This window comes from Scedosporium apiospermum (genome assembly GCF_000732125.1).
Source record: "Scedosporium apiospermum strain IHEM 14462 chromosome Unknown SEQ_SAPIO_0110, whole genome shotgun sequence".
In the NCBI taxonomy this organism is placed as follows: Eukaryota; Fungi; Ascomycota; class Sordariomycetes; order Microascales; family Microascaceae; genus Scedosporium; species Scedosporium apiospermum.
In genome coordinates this window covers 27,991-49,061 of record NW_015971811.1, presented here as the reverse complement: position 1 = coordinate 49,061, position 21,071 = coordinate 27,991, and the positions used below count along the sequence as shown (strand labels likewise).

The window sequence follows — 21,071 nt, the reverse complement described above, 5'->3', positions numbered from 1 at the left end:
TACTGACATGAGTACACGACAGGCGGTATTTCCACCACCTTCAGCTATCATTTCAACGCGTCTGACGAAAATGGTTGCGATATGCAAATATTACATGCTGGAGACATAGTGGTCAACGTTCAACGAGTTCAAAACCCTCTTTCGCCATGTGGCTCGACAGGTTAACGTCACAAACGAGTACTCCGGGATCATCGTCACAGCCTGCCCGGTCCTACTCGCCAATGCCACGACGAACCTCTGGGAGTCTCAATCCCTACATAACATCCCAAAGGCCCGGCCAAACTCCCAGAGGCTCGACACTCTCGCTAATCTCGGATGCTTCGACGACATCTCTTCTCGGCTGTGGCAAAAAATCCAACAGCTCTTTCCCAAAGCCCTCGGGCCCCAGCGCCTCTCGTTCTCCGCCCGAGGAAATATTACAAAAGTTACTCGAGGCCACAGTTACGAAAGATGTCTTTGACAGTTGCGCTTTGCATTCCATTACGCAAGGTGATCTCAACTCTGCCTTTGACTTCGGAGACCTACCTCTGCGAGATATTGCGGCGGGACGTCCGCAAGGGTCGGATTTGGGCAGCACGCCGCGGATCACCCAAGAGTGTAGGTCGCCCACCTACGGTCTCAGTGTCAATTCTTGCTGACTCTCCCTTGCAGTTGAAAGCGATAGTGGAGCTCTTGAGACGCTACGCCGTTCTATTGCAGAGTGCGATGATGTCCTCGGCTCAGTGGAAGCAAACTTTACTAGCTTTCGGAACGACCTCGCCGCCGTCTCTGCGGATATTGAGACGTTACAGTGCCGGTCAGCGGCACTAAACGTTCGATTAGAAAACAGAAAAGGAATCGAAAGTGCTCTTGGTCCAGTTATAGAGGAACTAAGTGTCTCTCCGGCTATCGTAGCTAAAGTTGTCGAGGGCCCAATAGACGAACACTGGATTAAAGCGCTCCAGGAAGTAGATAAGAGGGTCCTCGCCTATCGGAGGGATACGAGTGGCACCAGGCAAAGCAAGGCCTGGTCTGATTTAGGCCCGTTGCTGGATAAACTGGTTGTCAAGGTATTCAGTCCAGCTACCAATTTAGTATGCTATATCTGACAGTTGTTAGGCTATTGAAAGGATCCGGGACCATTTAGTTGCTCAAATCAAAGCTCTTCGGTCTCCTAATATCAACGCCCAAGTTATCCAACAACAAAACTTCCTACGTGTTAAAGACGCATACGGCTTCCTCTATAGGCATCATCCGACCCTTGGGGATGAAATTTGCCTGGCATATATGAACACTATTCGCTGGTACTACCTGAGCCAGTTCTCGCGCTACCACCAGGCGCTAGACAAAATCAAGCTTCATGTGTTGGACAAGTACGACGTTCTTGGGCATGAAGATGCTTCTCGAAAGCCATCACTTTTAGCGACGGCAAAACCAGCCGGCCCACAACATGATGCTTTCAACCTCGCTCGCCGCATAGACATTCTCAAGATGCGAACCCAAACGGCACTGCCGTCCTATCTCGCTGAAGAGAGCAAGACGACCAATTACCTTGAAGTCCCGTTCCGTAACTTCAACCTCGCGTTGATAGATAACGCCACGACCGAGTACACCTTTCTTTCGAACTTCTTCTCCCCACCAATGACGCTATCTAAGATCGCAAAACATTTCGACTACATTTTCCACCCAACATTCGCACTTGGCCAAGCATTGACAAGGACCATCGCCGGTGACACGTATGATGCGTTAGGTCTTCTCCTCTGCATTCGACTCAACCAGCATTTTGCTTTCGAATTACAGCGTCGCAAAGTGCCTACTATGGACGGCTACATCAACGGCACAAATATGCTTCTGTGGCCTAGGCTGCAGCTTGTTATGGATCATCATTGCGAATCTGTTCGGCAATTGACGGACTCTACCACCTCTCGGCCGGTTGTGCGCTCCGCCAGCGAACAAGCGAAGCTCTCGGTAGCTCCGCACGTCGTCACTCAGCGCTTCGGACAGCTCCTCCAGAGCATTTTGTTGCTATGCGCAGAAGGTGGAGATGATGAACCTCTCATGTCTAGCATTCGCCGTCTGAGGGCCGAGGTCGAGGCGTTTCTTGCAAAGCAGACGAGGCTGTACAGTGACAAGCGAAAACAGGAGCGTTTTCTTTATAATAACTACTCTCTCATCGTCACCATTATTAGTGACACGGAGGGTAGAATGGCGATGGAACAGCAGAGGTACTTTGAGACCCTGAGGGATTCGTTTCAAGAGGCATTGGCCTCATGAGTATTGCTGGGACTGGATTACAAGAATAAATACCCCATCCCTTCCCGGACAAGGATGAAAGTATCACAGGGCCATAAGCAATCTATATGTCTTCGTTTAGGATCGTTTGCCCTAATTACATCTAACTTTCGGGTATCATCTTGTGCATAAATAAACAATCACAATCAAAAACTAGGAAGTAATGCCTTGCGTGGCTAGTCGTAGACATAGCCCGTGAGGAGCCAAGCAGACGACTAAGGGGAGGCCGGAGGGAAAGATGAGAAATGAGGAGGAAACTGGTAACAAGCAGTCATCTTTGGGAAATTGCCCTGCCTTAGCTCATCGCTCTTCCAGTTAACCGCCAAAAGGCCATGCAAAGGAAGTTGACAGGCGCCGGATGTTTCCGCAGATACATAGCTGCAAGGCCTACGACAATAGCAAGACCAATAGCCTTTGCAGGCCGTCGGTATAGCCGAGCCTTCTTTATCAGTTCATTCCACCTCTCCGTACAGCGAAGCTCCCTCAGCTGTGCCTCGAAATAGCCGCGGCCTTCTGCTAGGGATTGGCCAGCACAAACCTCGACACACCCCGCTGTCTTAAGGCAGCTAGAGGAGGAAACGCGTCTCCAGGAGCGTAAGGACTTTGGTGGATACTTGTCAAAGAGGCTAATCGCCTGTGCTATCAGCGTCTCTAAGTCGAGCTTTTTAGGAACCTTGGACAGTATAAGGTGGAGCATAGAAGGATCGTCGTCCGGGGTATCAAAGAGTTCTTCTCGACGGCTAAGAACAATCTGGGCAAATAGATATATACTAAAGACGGCCTCTCTAGCGAGGAGAACATCAAACAACCTAGAAATGTCTCCATACGCCTCGATATTGTGGGCATACATGGTAAGTGTGCCCGAGAGGGCGTAGAACGGCTCGGTTCCAGCCAAATGCCTTCGAAGGCTCGGATCCGCAGCGTCAAGGATATCGGGTATAAGGCGAAGCTGGGCAACCGTTGGGGCAAGGGTTGGGAGCATGAAGTCGCGAATGCGGAGTAGGGAAAGGCGAGCAACGAGCGGTGCCCGCACCGCGGGATCGAGGACAAGAAGAAAGACTTGGCAGATGTCATGGTAGCCTTGAAAGTAGCAGAGGAATGGGTACCGTCGAAGGACCTCGATTATCAGATCGGACAGTTCCGCCTTGCGTCTCGTTAAATCCGCTTCTGTCAAGTCTATGAGAACTCTAGAGTTAGTACCGCCGGAGACACACGTGGAGCGGCTATCTGTGATAAGTCGAAGAGCAACGAGAGCAGTACCGTTCGGGTAGTATATGAAGGATCGATTGACGTCGAGCTGGACTTGGTCCTCGTCGGGGTGGCGGGGGAGGTGACGCCAGGAAAGTTCAGCATCATCCACAGGGCTCGCATCAGGTTGACTAGATGTCACCATCGCATCGGCAGGTAGGCCAAGGAGGATGGGCCCTGTCGCACATAAGAGACGTGATTCATGTGTTAGCCCGCACTCGAGCGATCAGCCTTGGGAGGTTGGAAGCGTAGATTGGTTGGGAGAACATACACGCTCCTCGTCTCAGGTCATCGGTAAGGAACCCGCCCTCCGATGCAGCGAGAAATTTCAAACGCTCTATATCCTGCTTCAGGCACGCATCTTGAACTTCTCGCCTCTTGCGTATATGGGAGCAGTCGGTCTCGTAGCTCGGCGTGGGTTCTGGATGCTCAGCACTTGGTTCTGGACACTCCATCTAGCACAACACGGTTTGGGAGAGGCGAGAGCAAGAGACTCCAATTCGAAAATGGTCCACGGGATGCTTGGACGATAATTAGTTTGAAAATGACCGTGGAGACCTGGTTTTCGAAGGGAAATGGGGTGGGTGAGAGATGAGGCAGCTCGATACTGGATGATGTTGGGTTCGAGGGCGGTTTGAAATGGTGCTTGGTTAATTTCAATAGTTCATTGGCCCAGTTTTGGAGCCTGAGTTACTTGGTACTATTATGAAGTACACCAATTGATCAAACCAACATTCTTTCATTCCTCGAACAGATAAACGTCAATAGTTTCTTTGCAGAGAATTAATACTTCAACCCATGGAAACTGTGTGCTTTCGCGTTTCTATCGTTGACCTTTGGATCCATTGACCAATCCCAATATTACTTCCCAAGTACCTTCGTATTGGGACGAAGTATGGATGGATGGTAACTTCAACACAACATGTCATGTCTACAGATTGATCGCTGTAACCAAAAGGAACAATGAACAACCATGACGTTCTTGTTGTTGCAGGCGTCTGGTTTGTCGAGCCAGTGACTTACTTGCCTCAAGCGGCCCTACCTCCTCCCCTCCATGTTCCCATCGTCTCCTCGCTCTCGACCAAGATGTTTGCCCATCAATAGATCAACAGATGCTTGGAGTTGGACGGTCATTGGACTGGCCAGACCGCTTGGATTGGTGTAAACTAATTTGGGTGATCAACGCAATGGGTGTCTTTCACCAGACGCCGCGAAATATATCTGCCCCATGCAATAACTTGACGTGTATCTCCATGGTTGCGACTGAACCAGGAGTCAAAAGTGAGCCACGGATTGTCGTCTCTTCCTCTAAGATGAAGACAATTTCAGCCCAACTAGACGGCAGCCAGATCGCAGACCAACATCCCGCCAAGCGTACGAGACTCCGTCGTTCGAGCACATACACTAGAGCACTCGCCTCCACTAATGCAGAGCATAATAGATGCCACAAGGCACGGCTCCCGAGCATATGTGACACGTCATCTGCAGCCCCCTTCTATCTGAAGATGTGGTGCACGGGAAATCTATTCTATTGGTATTTTGATTGTATTAGTGGTAGTGGATGAAGGACTTTCATTCCATGCGGCGATCTCTTCTGCGTCAGTATGGCTTGGGGTGCGGGAAAGGGGCTTTTCGGATTCCTCTTTCGCCCTTTCCCTTCCTTCCTTAGCTCGCAGGATGCTCAGGATCGGGGTGTATCGCACCGCCTGACTTAGCCTGGCTACTGCTGTGCGGAACACGCTACTATACTTCGTACGAAGTAATGACAAGAATGGCCTAGCCGGCGTCCGATATTTCTGCGTTGTACTGTAACTGAATTCAATAATCAACTGATGGCCATAGATCCTGCGCATGCCACCTCTATCACGAACTGTCCCTTCGCCTGGCAAAACGAGGACCGGCGCCATCCTCTGCTGCGGTCAGCCGACGGGGAACTCAGCAACCCCGGGAAAACATGAATGCAAATCGGAGGTGAAACGATGTCGGCAATGGCACTTTCAACTCCTTTGGGACGCAGGATTATCCCTGCAGTACTTACTTTTACAGAATAATATGCTAGCAATGTAAGAAGACGAAGCCATCATTCGATGGAGAGGGAGGGTTATGAAGGAGATCGGAACGGAACCCCACCACCACCATTTGGGATTGATTTTAATCCTGCACCTGCGAAGTAGGAAGTAGTAATACCAATACCCTTCGCATGGCTATGGTGACGAGCGTATCAACGTTGTCAGGCTCCTTAGGTACCCAGCTGCATCAATGATCAATAATTGTCGCAATCGCCTCAACTACTCCTTCCACCTCTGACTTAACGTTGTCCCCCCAGAACCGCCACCTTTTGTGGCCCCACCACCCTCAACTTTAACTTGCTAAAACTACCACGGCCTGCCCACCGTCAACGTTGTCTCGACCTAGGTCTCCCCCCGCTCTCAAACTGTTTCGATATCATCATGATCTTGGAGAATGGCGTTTCAGACAAATGTTTTGAGGGACGGCACGTGGATAACGGAGAATGTAAACGTGCACGCCTTTCTATCTGCTCAAGGTTCCACCAAGACCGAGCCCACGAAACGTTCTTCTCCTACCTGCGGGCTGTTGACAAGGACTATTGTCGAAAGCCCTGTTGTGCAGTGGATATTTCCTGCCCGGCTGAGATCTGCTGAGCATAACGATGTTGCATTCATTGGAGTAAGTATAACACGTCTTGTTGTGAATCTCTCTTCAGCATATGCCAGCAAGATCTTGAAAGAGACTATGATTTCCCTTGCTTTATTAGTGCATGACATTGACGAGGGCTAGGATCGGTTTCTCCAGATCAAGGAGCTCAGAGGAGACGGACAATTGCATGATGTGGCTCGGAAGACGGACTTCGGATCTCGTATACTGAATGCGAAGGTTCTCGGTTCATTCTACGAGGACTCATCTGCAGATGGAGGCTTCCGAGATGGAACAAACAACGCCGACGTCTCGTGCTCAGCCTCCCCCTCTCAGGCGCAACTGCAGGGGAGCGAAAAGTCCCCGCTTCCGCTTCCTCCGCAACTACTTGTTCTCGTTCTTGAGTCGGGTGGGCTCGTCTTTCTTTTCCTTCGCCAGCATGGCGACGGTACCGTCGAGTTCATAAGCTCGACAGTGGACTCGCCCCGGAAAGACTTGGTCATTCATCCCGGGTTCCACTTCGCCATTGATCCCAGCTCTAGATACATGGTAACTGCTACGAGTGAGGGCCTGTTTGTCGTCTACGAACTGGAGGATTTTGGCACTCTCAGGCAGCAGTATCGGATAGCCGGTTCAATCCTTAGCCCAGTCACCGCCTACCGCCCCAAAACCGTCATGGGTGTCATCCACAAAGTAGAATTTCTATTCCCGTCGCCTGGTGATTTTGAGACAGTTATCCTTGTCCTGCTCGTGGTTCGGAATGGAGTGTCGAGGATGATCACGTACGAATGGGTTCTAGGCGACGATCTAAACTCTGTGCTTTCGGAGGAAGTGGCTGGTTTCAGACTCCCCCCCGAGCACAGGATGCCTCTACTTTTGATTCCATTAACAGTAAAGACATCATTCCTTTCCGTTTCCGAGAGCTCCATCGCAGTGTTCCGAGATACCTTGCATGGTTCTTCTAACCCCGAATTGGTCAATACCACGACGCGAGAAAAGACGGCCTATCACCATGGTTCTGGGAAGCCGCTATGGACTGCCTGGACCAGACCTTTGCGGAGAAAAGCATTCTACCAGTCGAAGGATAACATCTATCTTGCACGTGAAGATGGCATCATATTCTTCTTCGAGATTGATTCCGACGAGATCCTTGAGTCAAGTCTGGACGTCGGAGACTACAGCACAAGTATTTCCACCGCGTTCGCTACGGTCGCGGATACTTTTAGTGATATACTCATATTAGGAGGAAGCTGTGGAGATGGCTCCATCTGGGCGGTAGGTCCCCGTGTCCCCTTATTCCATCTTCTCCTTTCATGCCTCTGTCGCCCTCTCCGACCCCAATCCCTATTACTTACTCGCAGGATAGCTCCCCGCTCGGGAGCGACCGGAGCAGATTGGCGTTATCCCAAATTGGTCGCCTGTCCTAGATTTTGCGACCACCGATGAGTGTTCGGACTGGGACCAAGCGGTTAGTAGCAGCAGTGTTCCAGCCACGCCTGGGAGGGGTCTTGTCGGCCAAACCCATACACAACACGATCGCTTGTTTTTGACATCCTGCTGCGGCATCAACGGAAGTGTAACCGAGCTTGTTCATGGCACGATAGCACACATTACACTCGATGTAGAGTACTCCTCTCCACTCAGGCATGTTTGGGTGTTTCCCGGTCTTCATACAACTGAGCCTAAGGTCTTCAACGTGCTACTGGGCCTACACAACAGAACCGTAGCTGCGGAGCTTACACTTGGCCTCAGCGACCTCAGAGAACCTAGCCCCTCGGATCTATGGTTTGATCTGTCGTCTAGAACTCTGGCAGCGTCGCAGGGACTCGACCAGGGGATTTGTCAGGTGACCGAGGCATCCATTACCCTCCTCGGGCCTTTGAAAAGGTTTGTATGTGAAGATCCATTGCTAAAGTCGAACCGCCAAATATGCTAACCGGTTAGGTCACGGCACACGATAACCCACATATTGGGCTCTCCTGACGCGAGAGCAGAGAGCGCATGTGTCAGAGATGGCGTCGTCGCCTTCTCGTCCCTTGCGATGCAGTCTAGCTCTGGTTTCGAGGTTTACCTAGTAGCCTCTAACGACCCTACCAAAATCCTCAAGCGATACAGTATGGAGCAAGAAGTTACTTGTGTGCAGTTATGCACTGTAGAGGGCAGAGTGTTCTTAATAGTGGCCGTTTGGCAGCCTACGAGGACTTCACTTCTCCTCTACGCCGTCGATTCGCCTGACGAGAAGCCGGCACTCACCTTAGATTTACACTCAGGTCAGTACATAACCCTTTCTTTAGCTAGCGTCGAATTTTCACGTCTGACTCGTCGGTAGCTTTGGACATGGACAGGAGCCAGGAGAGCTCGATGGCGAGTATCCCGGCGCGTGGGGGCATATCATCTGTAGGTGCCGTCACGAATATCGTAGTCGTCCTTGAGTGCTCGAAGAAGAGCATAATCGTTGGGGGGACGCGGGGTGGCTACTTCTTGCAGTTGGAGATAGAATCCGCATCGTCCCCCCGAATAACGCATCGGCTAGAGAAACTCGGGACTCTTCCGATCGAGGTCCTCCCGGCTCGCGGATCTCCGGACGCTTTAGGACGGTCGGTATTTGTCTGTTGCGGCACTTCCGTAGCCCTCCTCGACAAGTACGACGTGCAGAATGCCAAGGGTTTTAGAGTGCGCACCAGATTAGTGCCGGTCGACGGAAGTTCGGCATGTCCGGACAGTTCCCCAGTCGCATCCGTTGCGAGAATACCGTCAGAGGCAGACGGCCCTCTCTCATTATTGATGATAACAGGAACTCGACTCCTGGTTACGCGGTTGGGGGAGCAACCCACAATTATACCGAGAAAAATGCCACTTAGGGGCACTCCATCTCGGCTGATATATTCTCATCTGTTGGAGTGCCTTGTGGTAGCGGTCAATATCGGCAACCGTCCTACACTCGTCTTCCTGGACCCCGACACTGGCGAGAACTTGTCATGGCCGACCGATCGGAACAAGAAAGATCAGGAATTCATTTCTGGACTTGGCCGTCCGGACGATTGGGTCCATTGCCTGGATGAGTGGGCTTTCAAAAAGGATGGTAAAACGTTCTCCTTCATACTCGTCACGACGAATTCTGGGCGGCTTCTTATCATCTCAGCTGAAAGAGTCGATGGCCGAGTGCGATTCTGGACCAGACACAAAAAGAATAGTTCCGGCTCGCCAATTTACTCAGTGTCTGCTCTTGCCGATAACATATTTTTCTGCGTCGGAACAACGATCCACTGGGAGATACTCGACGTAGCCGAACGAAAGATCAGGGAGCATGCCAAGATAGAATTGGTTTCTCCTGCCACGGCCATGAATATTTCGGGCGGCAGACTTTATGCTTTAACGCAAACGCACTCCCTCGAGGTTGTCAATCTGGATCCAGCAGAGGAGAGGCGGCGGGACAACCACGGAGTTGGTGATAGTCTCATGGAGCAGCGAACACGGCCGACCATGCACATGATCGACGTTGGTGATGCTCCCGATGCCTCCGGGTCATGGCCCATCACGTTACTCTCTGACCGAGAGTGCGGCATCACTGGGGTTTGGATGCCAAGGGGTGAAGAAAGAGAGGGTGGTGGGATCCATGTTGTGTTCGAAGCGGAGCTTCCAGCCTCAGTGAGGAGGTTTCGGCGCGGCCACACGCGACCAACTTTGTGGCGGTCGAGGCTGAGGCAAAAGCAATACGGGAGAATTCCAAGCACTCCTGACGATGCTGACGTGTTGGGCGTGTGCCTGGATGGCTCGATACATCACTTCACATTGTTAACTATCGAAGCCTGGAGATTCCTGAAGCTGGTCCAGATGGCAGCAACTCGAGAAATGGACATTTCCAAGAGACAAAGTGTGGAACTTCTGGAGCCTACGCTGGATCCTAAATTGCAGCTCCACGTGAATGGCGATGTTCTATATTGGTGCTGGCAAAAAAGGGAACTGGAGGCGCTCTTTCGAGGCCGAACGGCGAGTCAGATTTTCAAGCGATGCCTTGACGAATTGGATGGGGGCCAGTGGACCAGAGGTTTTAAAGAGCAGGGTGCTAGGGATCACGGTGTGGAGGGTCACACGATTATGGAACAAGGGGATCGGCACAGGAACAAAGTCTCTCCCGGTATCGGCGAGGACAAGGGCGAGGACAGCGGCGACGACGACAGCGAGGGGAGCGGAGCCATTGATTGCGGGACATCGGATGAGGAATTGAAAAAGTACCTGGAGCTCGGCTACGACGTCCTGGACTATTACATGAGTCCGGTTCTTTAGCGAGGTGTTACATGGAAAACCAGCCCGAGACGATCTATCGGGCTTGAACAAGGGCTATTCCCCGTTTTTGCAAAAATACCACCTGTAGTAGGCCAAATAAAAAAAGGGGGACATCTCAGCGAATAGAAGCTATGAAAACAGATGTGGTGAGTCCATCGAGGCCGAGCCAACACGTAAAGCTGCTTTCAGACGGGCGCAGCCTGCCATCCAGCTTCAGCACTTACAGGACGCAGTACCCGCTGTAGAGCTGAGCAAAGCGGAGGGTGGAGATCAACATTGAAACCATTCAAATCTGTCCAAATGGTGACCATTGCAAGTGTGCTTCTTCTGTGCTTCTCATTCGCCCCCTTGGGGAATGATAATGACGTAGGGGTCCGACTCATTTACCCCGCCATCCCTTGCCCCTCCAAGTCCTCTTCTTGCTATCCTTGTGGCACTCCCAATGACAGAAAGCCTTGGTAAAACAGGAATTTGACTGAAGTTATCCGCATTTTCTTTTGCTTCGGTCCCGACCTGTAGACGGATTGATGTTAGGTTTACCTTCGTATGAGGCTGTTTGAAAAAAACCGAAAGGCCATTATTGTTTCTATTAACTACGAGGCACTTACCTTCTCCCTCCCTTCCTCTCCCTCTCTCTCCTCCTCCCCCCCCCCCCCCCCCCCCCCCCTCTTTTCCTTCTCTACATCAGGCAGTAACGCACATGCGCACACACAACACGCACAAATGCACACATCATCAATTGATCCAAACCCAAAATTATTGAATTCAGCTGTTAGATTACTAAGCTGAGCAGTCGAGACTGAAGACAATTTGCTGCCAAAAGTATACGACAATCGAGGCAAGGCATTACTTCAATGTTGGAATGCGAAAAAGTTCGTCGATCGAGGCCGATTCTGCGCAACATTGAAAGGTGCTCCCATCCTTCGTGGTCTGCTTGTACATGTGTGCAACGTCAACGAGGAAGGCTTCGTAGGTGTGGGTGTTTCCTGGCTCGATTTGAGGGGAGAATAATTAGGAAATTACAATATCGCCGCCACTTGATCAGCCACTTTTACATTTGTCGTCTGGTCCAATTGTCTAGACGTCCTGGCTGCACTGCATTGCAATCCAGGTACAAAGTAAAACTCGTTTTTGAAGTACATCTATGCACACAATTACTGCCCGGATTTGCCCCCAACGCCCCAAAAGGGACCCCCTCCCCCCCCAAAGACTACGGATACAACTCCCCGCCACGAAGTAGCTTGACCCAACTCGATTTTAGCCACTGCCACTCCACTGCCACTTCACTGCCTAAGGTGCTAAACCGCTATTGAGGGCGTGGTCGTTGGTAGCTGTTAGTCTTCTCAATATTGTTAGAGCAGAGCCTTTGCCCCACCCGTGCCACTACTGGTTCACTTGACAGCCTTCGCAGAACGAAATCTCCCACGAAAACCTTTACAATTGATCTTGACTTCCCCCACCATCCCAGCATCACAGGGTTTACACAGCAACCGCAATCAGTCTGGTGCTCTACATTCATCCACACCTGCCCACACAACTACAGGTCTACGATACTAGGAGTAGGCGTCTACAGTTGCCGCGTCAAATCCACACACGATATCTGAGCACCTTTTTTCGCCACCAGCCACTCCTCAGCAGGACTCATACGATACGATGCCACCCAAGAAGAAAGGAAACAAAAAGGCCAACAATGACTGGGAATCCCAGTTAGGGGAGTCCATTTCCGCGCCTACCCAGCCCAATGATCAAGACGGTGTTGATGACGACAATTCTGGCGCTGGGGGTCTCATGGCGCTTATGCGGAAGAACAAGGAGAAAAGGAAGAAGAAAGGCCTGAACGATGACTTCGTTCAGGGTGAAGATCCGCCCGGTGTAGAGCAACCACAAGCGTCTCAAGTTGATATCTCGGACAAAGGTGCGCAGGAGGCCTCGATCGAGGATGAGTTTGCTCTCCCCAACAAAAGCTCTAAGAGCCAAAGCAAGGGCAAGCAGGCGCAAAAGGCACCCGCGACCAAGTCTAATGTGGACGATGCCGACAATTCGGGCCGGATCCTTACTAAGGCAGAGAAAGAAAAGCTGAGGAAGGAAAGGGAGAAGCAGAGAAAGAAGGAACAGGTCAGTTCTGTGGTTTTGCTTTTCCTTGCTTAGTTCCCCCGCCGCATTCCCCGGCCCTTGTAATTGCCCTTCATTTCTAGCTAATATGTCTACTGTGGTTTAGGCCGCTAAGAAGAAGGCTGGAGGCTCTGTGCAGCCTACACAACCGAGTGCGGCCGTGGTAAAGCCTGCTGAACCTGTCGCCCCTGCCCCTGCCCCTGCAGCGGAGACGACTGCCCCGGCTGCCTCGACAGGAAAGAAGAGAAAGATTCCTGCCCACCTGGCTTTGATTCAGAAACAACAGGAAGAGCTCCGGCGTAAGCAAGAAGAGGAAGCCCGGCGTCAAGCCGAAGAGAAGGCTAGATTTGAGGAGGAAGAGCGGAGGCTGGCCGAAGAGCAGAAGAAAAAGGAAGAGCAAAAGGCTTTGAAAAAGCAAAAGGAGAAGGAAAGGATAGAGCAACTCAAGAAGGAAGGGAAATTCTTAACAAAAGCTCAGAGGGAAGAGAAGGCTCGCAATGAGAGAAAGCTACAGCAGATGATCGCGGCAGGAGTGAAAGTCGGGCCGCTTGATGAAGGGGGTGACGGGCAGGAAAAGAAAAAGAAGGTTGTTTATGATAGCAGGAAACGAGGTGGGCGAAAGAATGAGAGCAAGGTGAGCTACCCTTTACAATCTTTTGCCATTTACTCACTAACAATCTCTCCTCATCCCAGATCGACGAAGAGAAAGCATTGGCTGAGGCAGCGGAGCGGGCCAGGCAACAGGCCGAGCAGGCGGCAAAGGAGGCCGAGGAGAAGGCTGCAAAGGAAAGGGAAGCCAAGGAACGCGCCGAGGCCGAGGCTGCTAAAGCCATAGTGCACAGTGACGTTGAAGATGACTGGGAGGCGGCTGTCGCCAGCGATGGGGATGTCAAGGAAAGCTGGGATGCCGCCACCGATGAAGAGGCAGAGGCAAACGAAGGCCCCAAAGGGCAGAAGGCTGAGAGTGCCGGCGAAGACGAGGATTCCTCATCCGAAGAGGACGAAGTTGTTACGCAGAAACAGCTTGCGGACTTGCAGCGAAAGAAGGAAGCGAGCGAGAGGCGCGAGAAAGCACATCAAGCTGCCCTGGCGGCAAGATCCAAGGATAACCTCCGTTCACCAATTTGCTGTATTCTCGGCCATGTCGATACTGGCAAAACAAAGCTTCTCGATAAGATTCGGCAAACCAATGTGCAGGAGGGCGAGGCCGGTGGCATCACTCAGCAGATTGGCGCCACTTACTTCCCAGCAGAAGCTATCAAGCTGAAGACTGCTGTTGTGAACAGGGACGGCGCGTTCGAGCTGAAAGTCCCAGGTCTCCTGGTCATCGATACTCCTGGCCACGAATCCTTCTCTAATCTTCGCTCTCGAGGTTCTTCCCTTTGCAATATTGCCATTCTGGTCGTCGACATCATGCATGGCCTGGAACCGCAGACCCTGGAGTCGATGAAACTGCTTCGTGATCGCAAGACCCCCTTCGTGGTTGCGCTCAACAAGATTGATAGGTTGTATGGCTGGAAGAAGGTGGATAACAATGGATTCCAAGAGAGCCTGTCCCTTCAGAGCCGAGGGGTTCAAAACGAGTTCAGGAACCGCCTGGAGGAGACTAAACTTGCTTTCGCGGAACAGGGTTTCAATGCTGAACTCTATTATGAGAACAAGTCTATGGCCAAATACGTCTCTCTCATCCCCACGTCAGCACACACCGGAGAGGGTGTTCCCGACCTTCTGAAGCTTATCGTCCAGCTCACGCAAGAACGCATGGTCGGTTCTCTCATGTATCTTTCCGAGGTTCAGGCAACCGTACTTGAAGTCAAGGCCATCGAAGGCTTTGGAATGACCATTGATGTCATCCTTTCCAACGGTATTCTCAGGGAAGGGGATCGCATTATCTTATGCGGCGTTGAGGGCGTTATCAAGACCAACATTCGCGCTCTTCTAACGCCGGCACCAATGCGAGAGCTCCGAGTCAAGTCCGCCTACATCCACAACAAAGAGGTGAAGGCGGCCATGGGTGTCAAGATTAGCGCCTCCGGACTGGAAGGCGCAATCGCAGGTTCTCGTCTTCTCGTCGTCGGTCCCGACGATGACGAGTCCGACCTCGAGGATGAGGTTGAATCAGACCTCGCCCTTCTCTTCAGCAGGGTCGAGAAGAATGGAAAGGGAGTCAGTGTACAAGCTTCTACCCTTGGTTCCCTCGAGGCTTTACTTGACTTCCTCAAGTCATGCAAGATTCCAGTTGCCAACGTTGGTATTGGGCCTGTCTATAAGCGCGATGTCATGCAATGTGGAATCATGCTCGACCGTGCTCCAGATTACGCGGTAATGCTATGCTTCGACGTCAAGGTGGACAAAGAGGCGCAAGCGTACGCGGAGGATAATGGCATCAAGATCTTCACGGCAGACATCATCTACCACTTGTTCGACGCTTTCACGAAGCACATGGACGACCTACTAGAGAAGAAGAAGGAGGAATCCAAGTTATTGGCCGTTTTCCCATGCGTCTTGAATCCCGTGGCGGTCTTTAACAAGACGAACCCGATCGTTGTCGGAGTCGACGTTGTCGAAGGCCAATTGCGACTAAATACACCTATCGCGGTGGTAAAACCTAACCCTACTACGAATGCGAAAGAAATCATCCAACTTGGAAGAGTGTAAGTGCCATACCGACCCCCCCCCCTTTCTTGCCACCCTGTGGATTGAAATCATAGCTCACCTAACCTTTCATAGCACGTCTATCGAACGCGACCACAAGCAGATACCTGTCTGCAAGAAGGGTCAGCCCTCGGTTGCCGTCAAGATTGAGATGGGCGGCCATCAACCAACATACGGACGTCAACTCGAGGAGAAGGACACCCTCTACAGTGCTATATCGCGAGCCAGCATCAACTGCCTGAAGGACTTTTATCGGAAGGAGGTATCTCCAGACGAGTGGCAGTTAATCATCAAGTTAAAACCTGTCTTCGATGTACAGTAGAAGCCCACAGCGGAGTTCGACTCATCTAGGTGGTTTTGCCTCGATCTCCCCCACCCCCCTTCGCTCCCTTTTTCCTTCTTGAAGGGCGACTGGAGTTTCTTATCCTCCTTTTTTTAATGCATCTTCATTTATTACAACAGATAAGTTTACTCTCATGAGGACGCATTGGATCTTGTGGTCGAAATTCGTCACCTCCCTATTCGCAGCGGATTGAAGGGACGGTGCTCGATCGACCATTCGACTCTCGGTAGATAGGCTTCCATCTTGCCATTCCAGATAGCCGATGGCGGGATTCTCTCTAAAAGTAACTGTTTTTTTTAAGTCCTTGAGAGTTCATTCTTCTCTTTTTATTTCAACCCATCCATCCCTTCCTTGCTCTAGGTCCAGTGTGCTTTTCTCTAATTCAAGGTGCATTTCTTTTCCCTGGCATTTCATTCAGAAGCTTTCTTCTCTAAGAGATTCCCTCGCTAAACTTGGCAATCGGCCCGGGGCTTAACCTGCCCCAGGGAAGCCAACACCTTGCACCCTGTATTTCCGGACAAACGGTCAAGTCCCACAGATCTTCCTGATACCAGGCGACTTCTATCTGATGCCAGAATACCCCTCTCCATTAGGCCTCTCCATCCGGCCTCGGTGCCTCCGCATCCGTCATCTCCTCATCTTTACCGTTAGCCGCTCGTTCAGCCTCAGCAGCTTTGCGGACTTCCTCCTCGGCTAGCCGCTTAGCTTCAATTCGTTCTTGCTCGGCAAGTCGCTCTGCCTCGAGCTTTTCAAAGTGACGCTGAACTATTGGGCCGGCCAAGGCACGGATTTCATCGATCTTGGCAATGTAAACACCCTTGGTAGTATCATCGCCCTCGTCGTACAGCCAGTCCTAGCATGATTAGGTTAGTTATGGAAATCGAATAGAATCCAAGGTAGAAGAGGATGGCCCGCTGGGAGGGGTAAGGGGAGGGAGAGGTGCCCGCGCGGGGGGGGGGGGGGGGGGGGGTTTCGGGATTCACCTCGGCAGCATCAAGCTTGGCGCGTATCTTCGTCTTCTCCTCATCACTCGCAAAATCGGCGTACTGGTCGTCAAGTTTGTTTCTTAACTCGTAGATGTATGTTTCGAGCTCGTTCTTCTTCTCCTCAGTGTCGGCAACCAGCTTGTCTTCCGAAGCCATCTGTGCCTCCTTCTCCACGAAAGCCTCCAAAACAGTCGAATCGAGGGAGTTTGTGCCGCTGACAATCGGAAGATCACCCTTGCGGACTTGCTTCTTGACCTTTCGAGTCTTCTTCGGGGGTTCATCCTTAGTCGTGTCCGTCTCCATGGCCTATAAAACTAGTCAGGACCTCCGAAAGATAAATATACCAAGGTCGACATGGGGACATGGAAGTTGGGTATGTGGTGGGGAAAATTATGTAGGTGGAGAAAAGGGGGGGGGGGAGTCGGCGGTTGAGTGACCGCCAGGGTTACTTACGTCTGGGCTCTTCTCTTCATCCTTCTTCTCTTCATCCTTGACCTCTTCCTCGACTTCTTGATCTTCAACGTAATAGCCACTCTCAACATTGAGGACACCATGAATGTTGACCCGCGCCTTCAGCTTACAGATCATGAAATCATCCTTCTCATCAGCCCTCACACCCTTAACAGAGAACCGGCCGATCCAAGGCGATATCTTTCCAGGAAGTTCGTCTGGCTTGGCATAGCGTGCCTCCAGATCGAAGGGCTGCTTCCGATAGAAGGTGAGAATCTTGGTCGATGGCAAAACGTTGCCCTTACCAAAGACAGTAAGACTGGTGTCTTCGTCGGGGATATCAGGAGCCTTTTCCCATGCAAATTCGATAGGGTAATTGACAATGTCCTGAACGGCGAAGTCACGGACGCGGAAAGCAGGAGAGAGGATGGCACAATTGAAGGCGCAGCCCCGGGCAACAGCCTCATCCTGATTCAAGGTGAAGGATAGAGGTTTGCCAAAGAAGGATTGGATCCGTTCCTTCAGAGCAGGGACTCGACTACCACCGCCCAACATCTCAACGAAGTCGACGTCTTCCTTTTTAAGTTTGGCATCGGCCAAGGCCTGCTCGAGTGGAATGTGAACCCGGTTAAGGAGATGGTCGACCATTGCCTCGAACTCCTGACGAGTGATGAGGGCCGACACATCGATATCATTCATCAGGGATTCAATGTTGACAGGGGCTGCTTGGTTGGCAGACAGGATCTTCTTCGTCTTTTCGGCGGCGGCCAGGACTCGTGCTACTGCACGGGGATTGCTGAAGATATCAAGCTTATACTTGCCTTTGAACTCCTTCGCAAGATGGTCAACGAGAGCCTTGTCGAAGTCACGCCCGCCAAAGTGGCGATCGTATGCTGTGGACTTTACGGCGAGCTCTCCCTTCCGGAACTCGACAATCGAACATGTATAAGTGCTGTCTCCAACATCCACAAAGGCCACTCGTCGAGGCTTCTCCTCCGCAGCGGGGAGGTCAAGCTTGGTGATGCCATAGCCCAGGGCAGCGGCCGTTGTATCATTGATGAGTCGGAGGAGTTTAAGCCCTGCGATTTCAGCAGCATCAATTAGGCTTCGGCGCTGGATATCGGTAAACCAGGCGGGTACGCTGATGACGACATCGGAGACCGGAAGCTTCAACTCGGAGGCCGCAGTCTGCTTTATCTTGCCGAGAAACATAGCGATAAGCTGGGTGGCGGTAAACTTTTCCTTCTCGCCACGGTATGTGACCTCAACACCTGCCTGTCCATTGATATCAATGATGGGGGGCGTGATGAACTGCTGCTCGATTTCAAGGTCGGGATCCTTGGCAGACCGACCAGCAAGGCGCTTGAGACAAGCAACTGTGTTCTTTAGGTTCGTGATCTCCTGAGTCTTAGCTGGCTCTCCGAGGTATCGTGCTTTTGGACCGAAAGCAACAAGCGATCTAACGGTGTTGTATATATAATCAGCTAGTGGCCATCGACCAAAGAACTCGCCATGCTTAGAGGAGCATAGAGGAAAGAAAGACATCGAAGGAAGCAAAACTTACGGCGTCGACCGGTTAGAGACCTCATTAGATATCTAGGGCCAAGGGTGTGTCAGTGTGTCAGAATGTCAGAACCTCTGTGTCTTCGGTAGCAGAGAAGAGGGGGGCCTTTTTTTCTGGCTCTGCTTGTTTGGCGCCGGGTGGGATGAGGGTAGGTATGAGCTACTCACGACATCAACACCCCGATTCCTAGCCACCGCAATGACGGTCTTCAGAGTACCGAAATCGATGCCTGTGAGTGGTTAGTCTTCGTAACCAGGTGACGGGGAGACCTAGTTGCAATATGATATTCTACTTACCTACGACACTCATTTTGGGAGCCTTGAACTCTCAAGAAACGAAGATGTCTGCGAGCATTTACTCAGGTTAGTAGTTCGTATCAAAGGGCGGTATGAAGGCCGGAGAAGCGTTCATGGAGGGGAAGGGCCAGAGAGGAAGGACATAGCCAGGACATACGCAATTTGTGTTTCCTATCGAATGCGACAAAATTCGAGGTTTCTAGGGGGCAGAAAACTCAAAGACAGAGAAGAATGGGGGGCAGAATGATGTTCTCTTGGCGGATGGCGAACGGTGGAAAATATAGAGGAAAAAAAATTGGGTTCGATCCAAGTCTGCGACTGACCTGGCGGGGCAGCGGGGTAATGCCATAATAGCAAGGGCGAGGCGTCTTGGTGTCTTGGTGTTCTTGCTATTGATTTATTATGGGCTATTGACTGACGCTGGAACAAAACGCTAGAGGGAAAACGCTGCCAGCGCGTTACCAACGTTTGGAAACGCAGGAGACGCAAGGGACCGTTCGCCTCGACATGTGGTTGTAATGTGCAACGCATGAGCCGCCACCCAAATAACGCTGAGCTCAAGTGCTGCGTTTTGCGAAAACCAGGGAGAAAAAGCATTTGCATTTTTACCAAATAACGAACGCCGATTTGTCTCTGCCAATTTTCTGGCCAGAGGATCTAGAATCGAACCGAACTTTCCGGATTCTTCCTGATACCATGCGACTTTCCTTGCATTCCTTCCCATCCTCATCGTTCCTCTGACCATGCCAACAAGTGTGCAAGTGTCGCCACCAGTTTTGCAGCCTGGCACCTGTCAGCATTAACTATCAAATGACTTCAACGTTGGCTATGATCTCGGCACAAGGTTGTTCGAATTAGGAGATTGGAAGAGTCCTCGCTCACATTTCCATGAATGACTTGCGATGACTGACTTGACTCCCAAGCTCAATTAACCAACGAAGACCTGTATACAACTAGTCGGTTGCTCCATTCGAGTACACCTTAGATTTGCCATTTGAACCCAGATATCTGTGTATACTACCAGCTTCTCGAGTGGGTAAATCCGAATGCGCAAATGATGGCGTTTAAGACTAAATATCGATCATGCTATCCCCTTAAATCGCCTACTATCAAAAGCCAGGGACTTTGTTATTGAACACCTGGGCAGAGCACAGCGCGGAACACTCAACATGAAGGAACCCCCTCCATGGTGGGCTGCACCCATGGCTCATCTGTATATATAATTCAACAACGACCCCCAGTTTCAGCCACACTCCCGACCCGACCATGCCGAGGAACGCCGAATGTCCCTCCCCGGCCCCGACTCGGCGACAGCTATCACTGATCGTCCGTTATCAGTGCATTCTCTCATTGTTTCGGAAGTCCCTTCGATCTAGCCGGGGAGGGAGGTTTTAAAATTGTCTCTTGATCCAGTTGTTGGCCATGGCCTTGAACGATCGGCGGTACAATATAAAGACATGGTCTTCTTCCCACAGTTTCACAGAATGGAAGGTTGTCAGGGTAGAAGTGAGATGTACGTAGGCAAGTCCCGAGGCCCCTTTTCTATGGCGAGGATACCAGAGGACAGTTGATATAGGGCGTGATTTTGGACATTCCGGTCCATTTTTGGGCTTAGACATAGAAGAGAATGCACCTACCCAGTAGATACTACAGAAGTCTCCGCAAGGTGACACACAGACTGCTCTCTGTAACAACATGTCCCAGGGTCGGGAAGAGAAACGGGCGACCAAAAGAAGCAGGCAAATCAGTACAGCTTGCATGGGTTCGAAAGGGTGATGATGTGGCTTCCACTAGTAACTACTCGTCTGTCTCAGGAGGTTCTATGCACATGCAGAATGGAGACCGCAGTGGTAGCAACTGCCACGGGGTTTATCTGCAAAACAGACTTCTGATTTATGGATGGAGGCCATGCCCAGGGACTGTTGCCACATTCATGTTCAGTATATCTCTCACGTGGTGTAAAGAAAACAGAACCCCGAAACGAAGACGGGCCGTCATCCACTAATCTCCGCCACAGGCCTCAATTTCCGCGACCCTGACAGACAGACTACTCTTCTCACAAGGCGACCTTGGACCACGCAGGAAGATAGGCCTCATGAATAAAGGTACCGTGTCTTGCGGGCGGGTTGGAGCCACCGTTTTATATTCTGCGAACGAAACTACCGGCTAAGAAGAACAGGGGTCAGCGATTGTCAGCAATTCCC

General features: G+C 51.3%; 5 protein-coding genes across 5 annotated transcripts; 3 read left to right on the top strand and 2 right to left on the bottom strand.

Moving 5' to 3' along the window:
* Nucleotides 1-146: 146 nt before the first annotated feature.
* On the top strand, nucleotides 147-2,253 carry SAPIO_CDS7000 (Vps52 sac2 family protein; the record flags this gene model as incomplete). The annotated part of the gene is made up of 3 exons (XM_016788952.1): nucleotides 147-597; nucleotides 652-1,049; nucleotides 1,099-2,253. The coding sequence occupies 3 exons, from the start codon at nucleotides 147-149 to the stop codon at nucleotides 2,251-2,253; spliced, it is 2,004 nt and encodes a 667-aa protein (XP_016640779.1).
* Nucleotides 2,254-2,566: 313 nt separating this feature from the next.
* Nucleotides 2,567-3,974, bottom strand: SAPIO_CDS6999 (GTPase-activating protein gyp10; the record flags this gene model as incomplete). Its single annotated transcript, XM_016788951.1, has 2 exons — nucleotides 2,567-3,696; nucleotides 3,791-3,974. 2 exons carry the CDS (start codon nucleotides 3,972-3,974, stop codon nucleotides 2,567-2,569), a joined length of 1,314 nt encoding a protein of 437 aa, XP_016640778.1.
* A 2,008-nt stretch (nucleotides 3,975-5,982) lies between these two features.
* On the top strand, nucleotides 5,983-10,461 carry SAPIO_CDS6998 (uncharacterized protein; the record flags this gene model as incomplete). Its single annotated transcript, XM_016788950.1, has 5 exons — nucleotides 5,983-6,207; nucleotides 6,334-7,449; nucleotides 7,541-8,061; nucleotides 8,119-8,444; nucleotides 9,392-10,461. 5 exons carry the CDS (start codon nucleotides 5,983-5,985, stop codon nucleotides 10,459-10,461), a joined length of 3,258 nt encoding a protein of 1,085 aa, XP_016640777.1.
* Nucleotides 10,462-12,114: 1,653 nt separating this feature from the next.
* Nucleotides 12,115-15,550, top strand: SAPIO_CDS6997 (putative eukaryotic translation initiation factor 5b protein; the record flags this gene model as incomplete). Its single annotated transcript, XM_016788949.1, has 4 exons — nucleotides 12,115-12,576; nucleotides 12,680-13,207; nucleotides 13,267-15,227; nucleotides 15,304-15,550. The coding sequence occupies 4 exons, from the start codon at nucleotides 12,115-12,117 to the stop codon at nucleotides 15,548-15,550; spliced, it is 3,198 nt and encodes a 1,065-aa protein (XP_016640776.1).
* Nucleotides 15,551-16,160: 610 nt separating this feature from the next.
* On the bottom strand, nucleotides 16,161-18,880 carry SAPIO_CDS6996 (uncharacterized protein; the record flags this gene model as incomplete). The annotated part of the gene is made up of 6 exons (XM_016788948.1): nucleotides 16,161-16,424; nucleotides 16,555-16,863; nucleotides 17,011-18,466; nucleotides 18,572-18,603; nucleotides 18,739-18,800; nucleotides 18,868-18,880. The coding sequence occupies 6 exons, from the start codon at nucleotides 18,878-18,880 to the stop codon at nucleotides 16,161-16,163; spliced, it is 2,136 nt and encodes a 711-aa protein (XP_016640775.1).
* Between the last annotated feature and the right edge of the window lie 2,191 nt (nucleotides 18,881-21,071).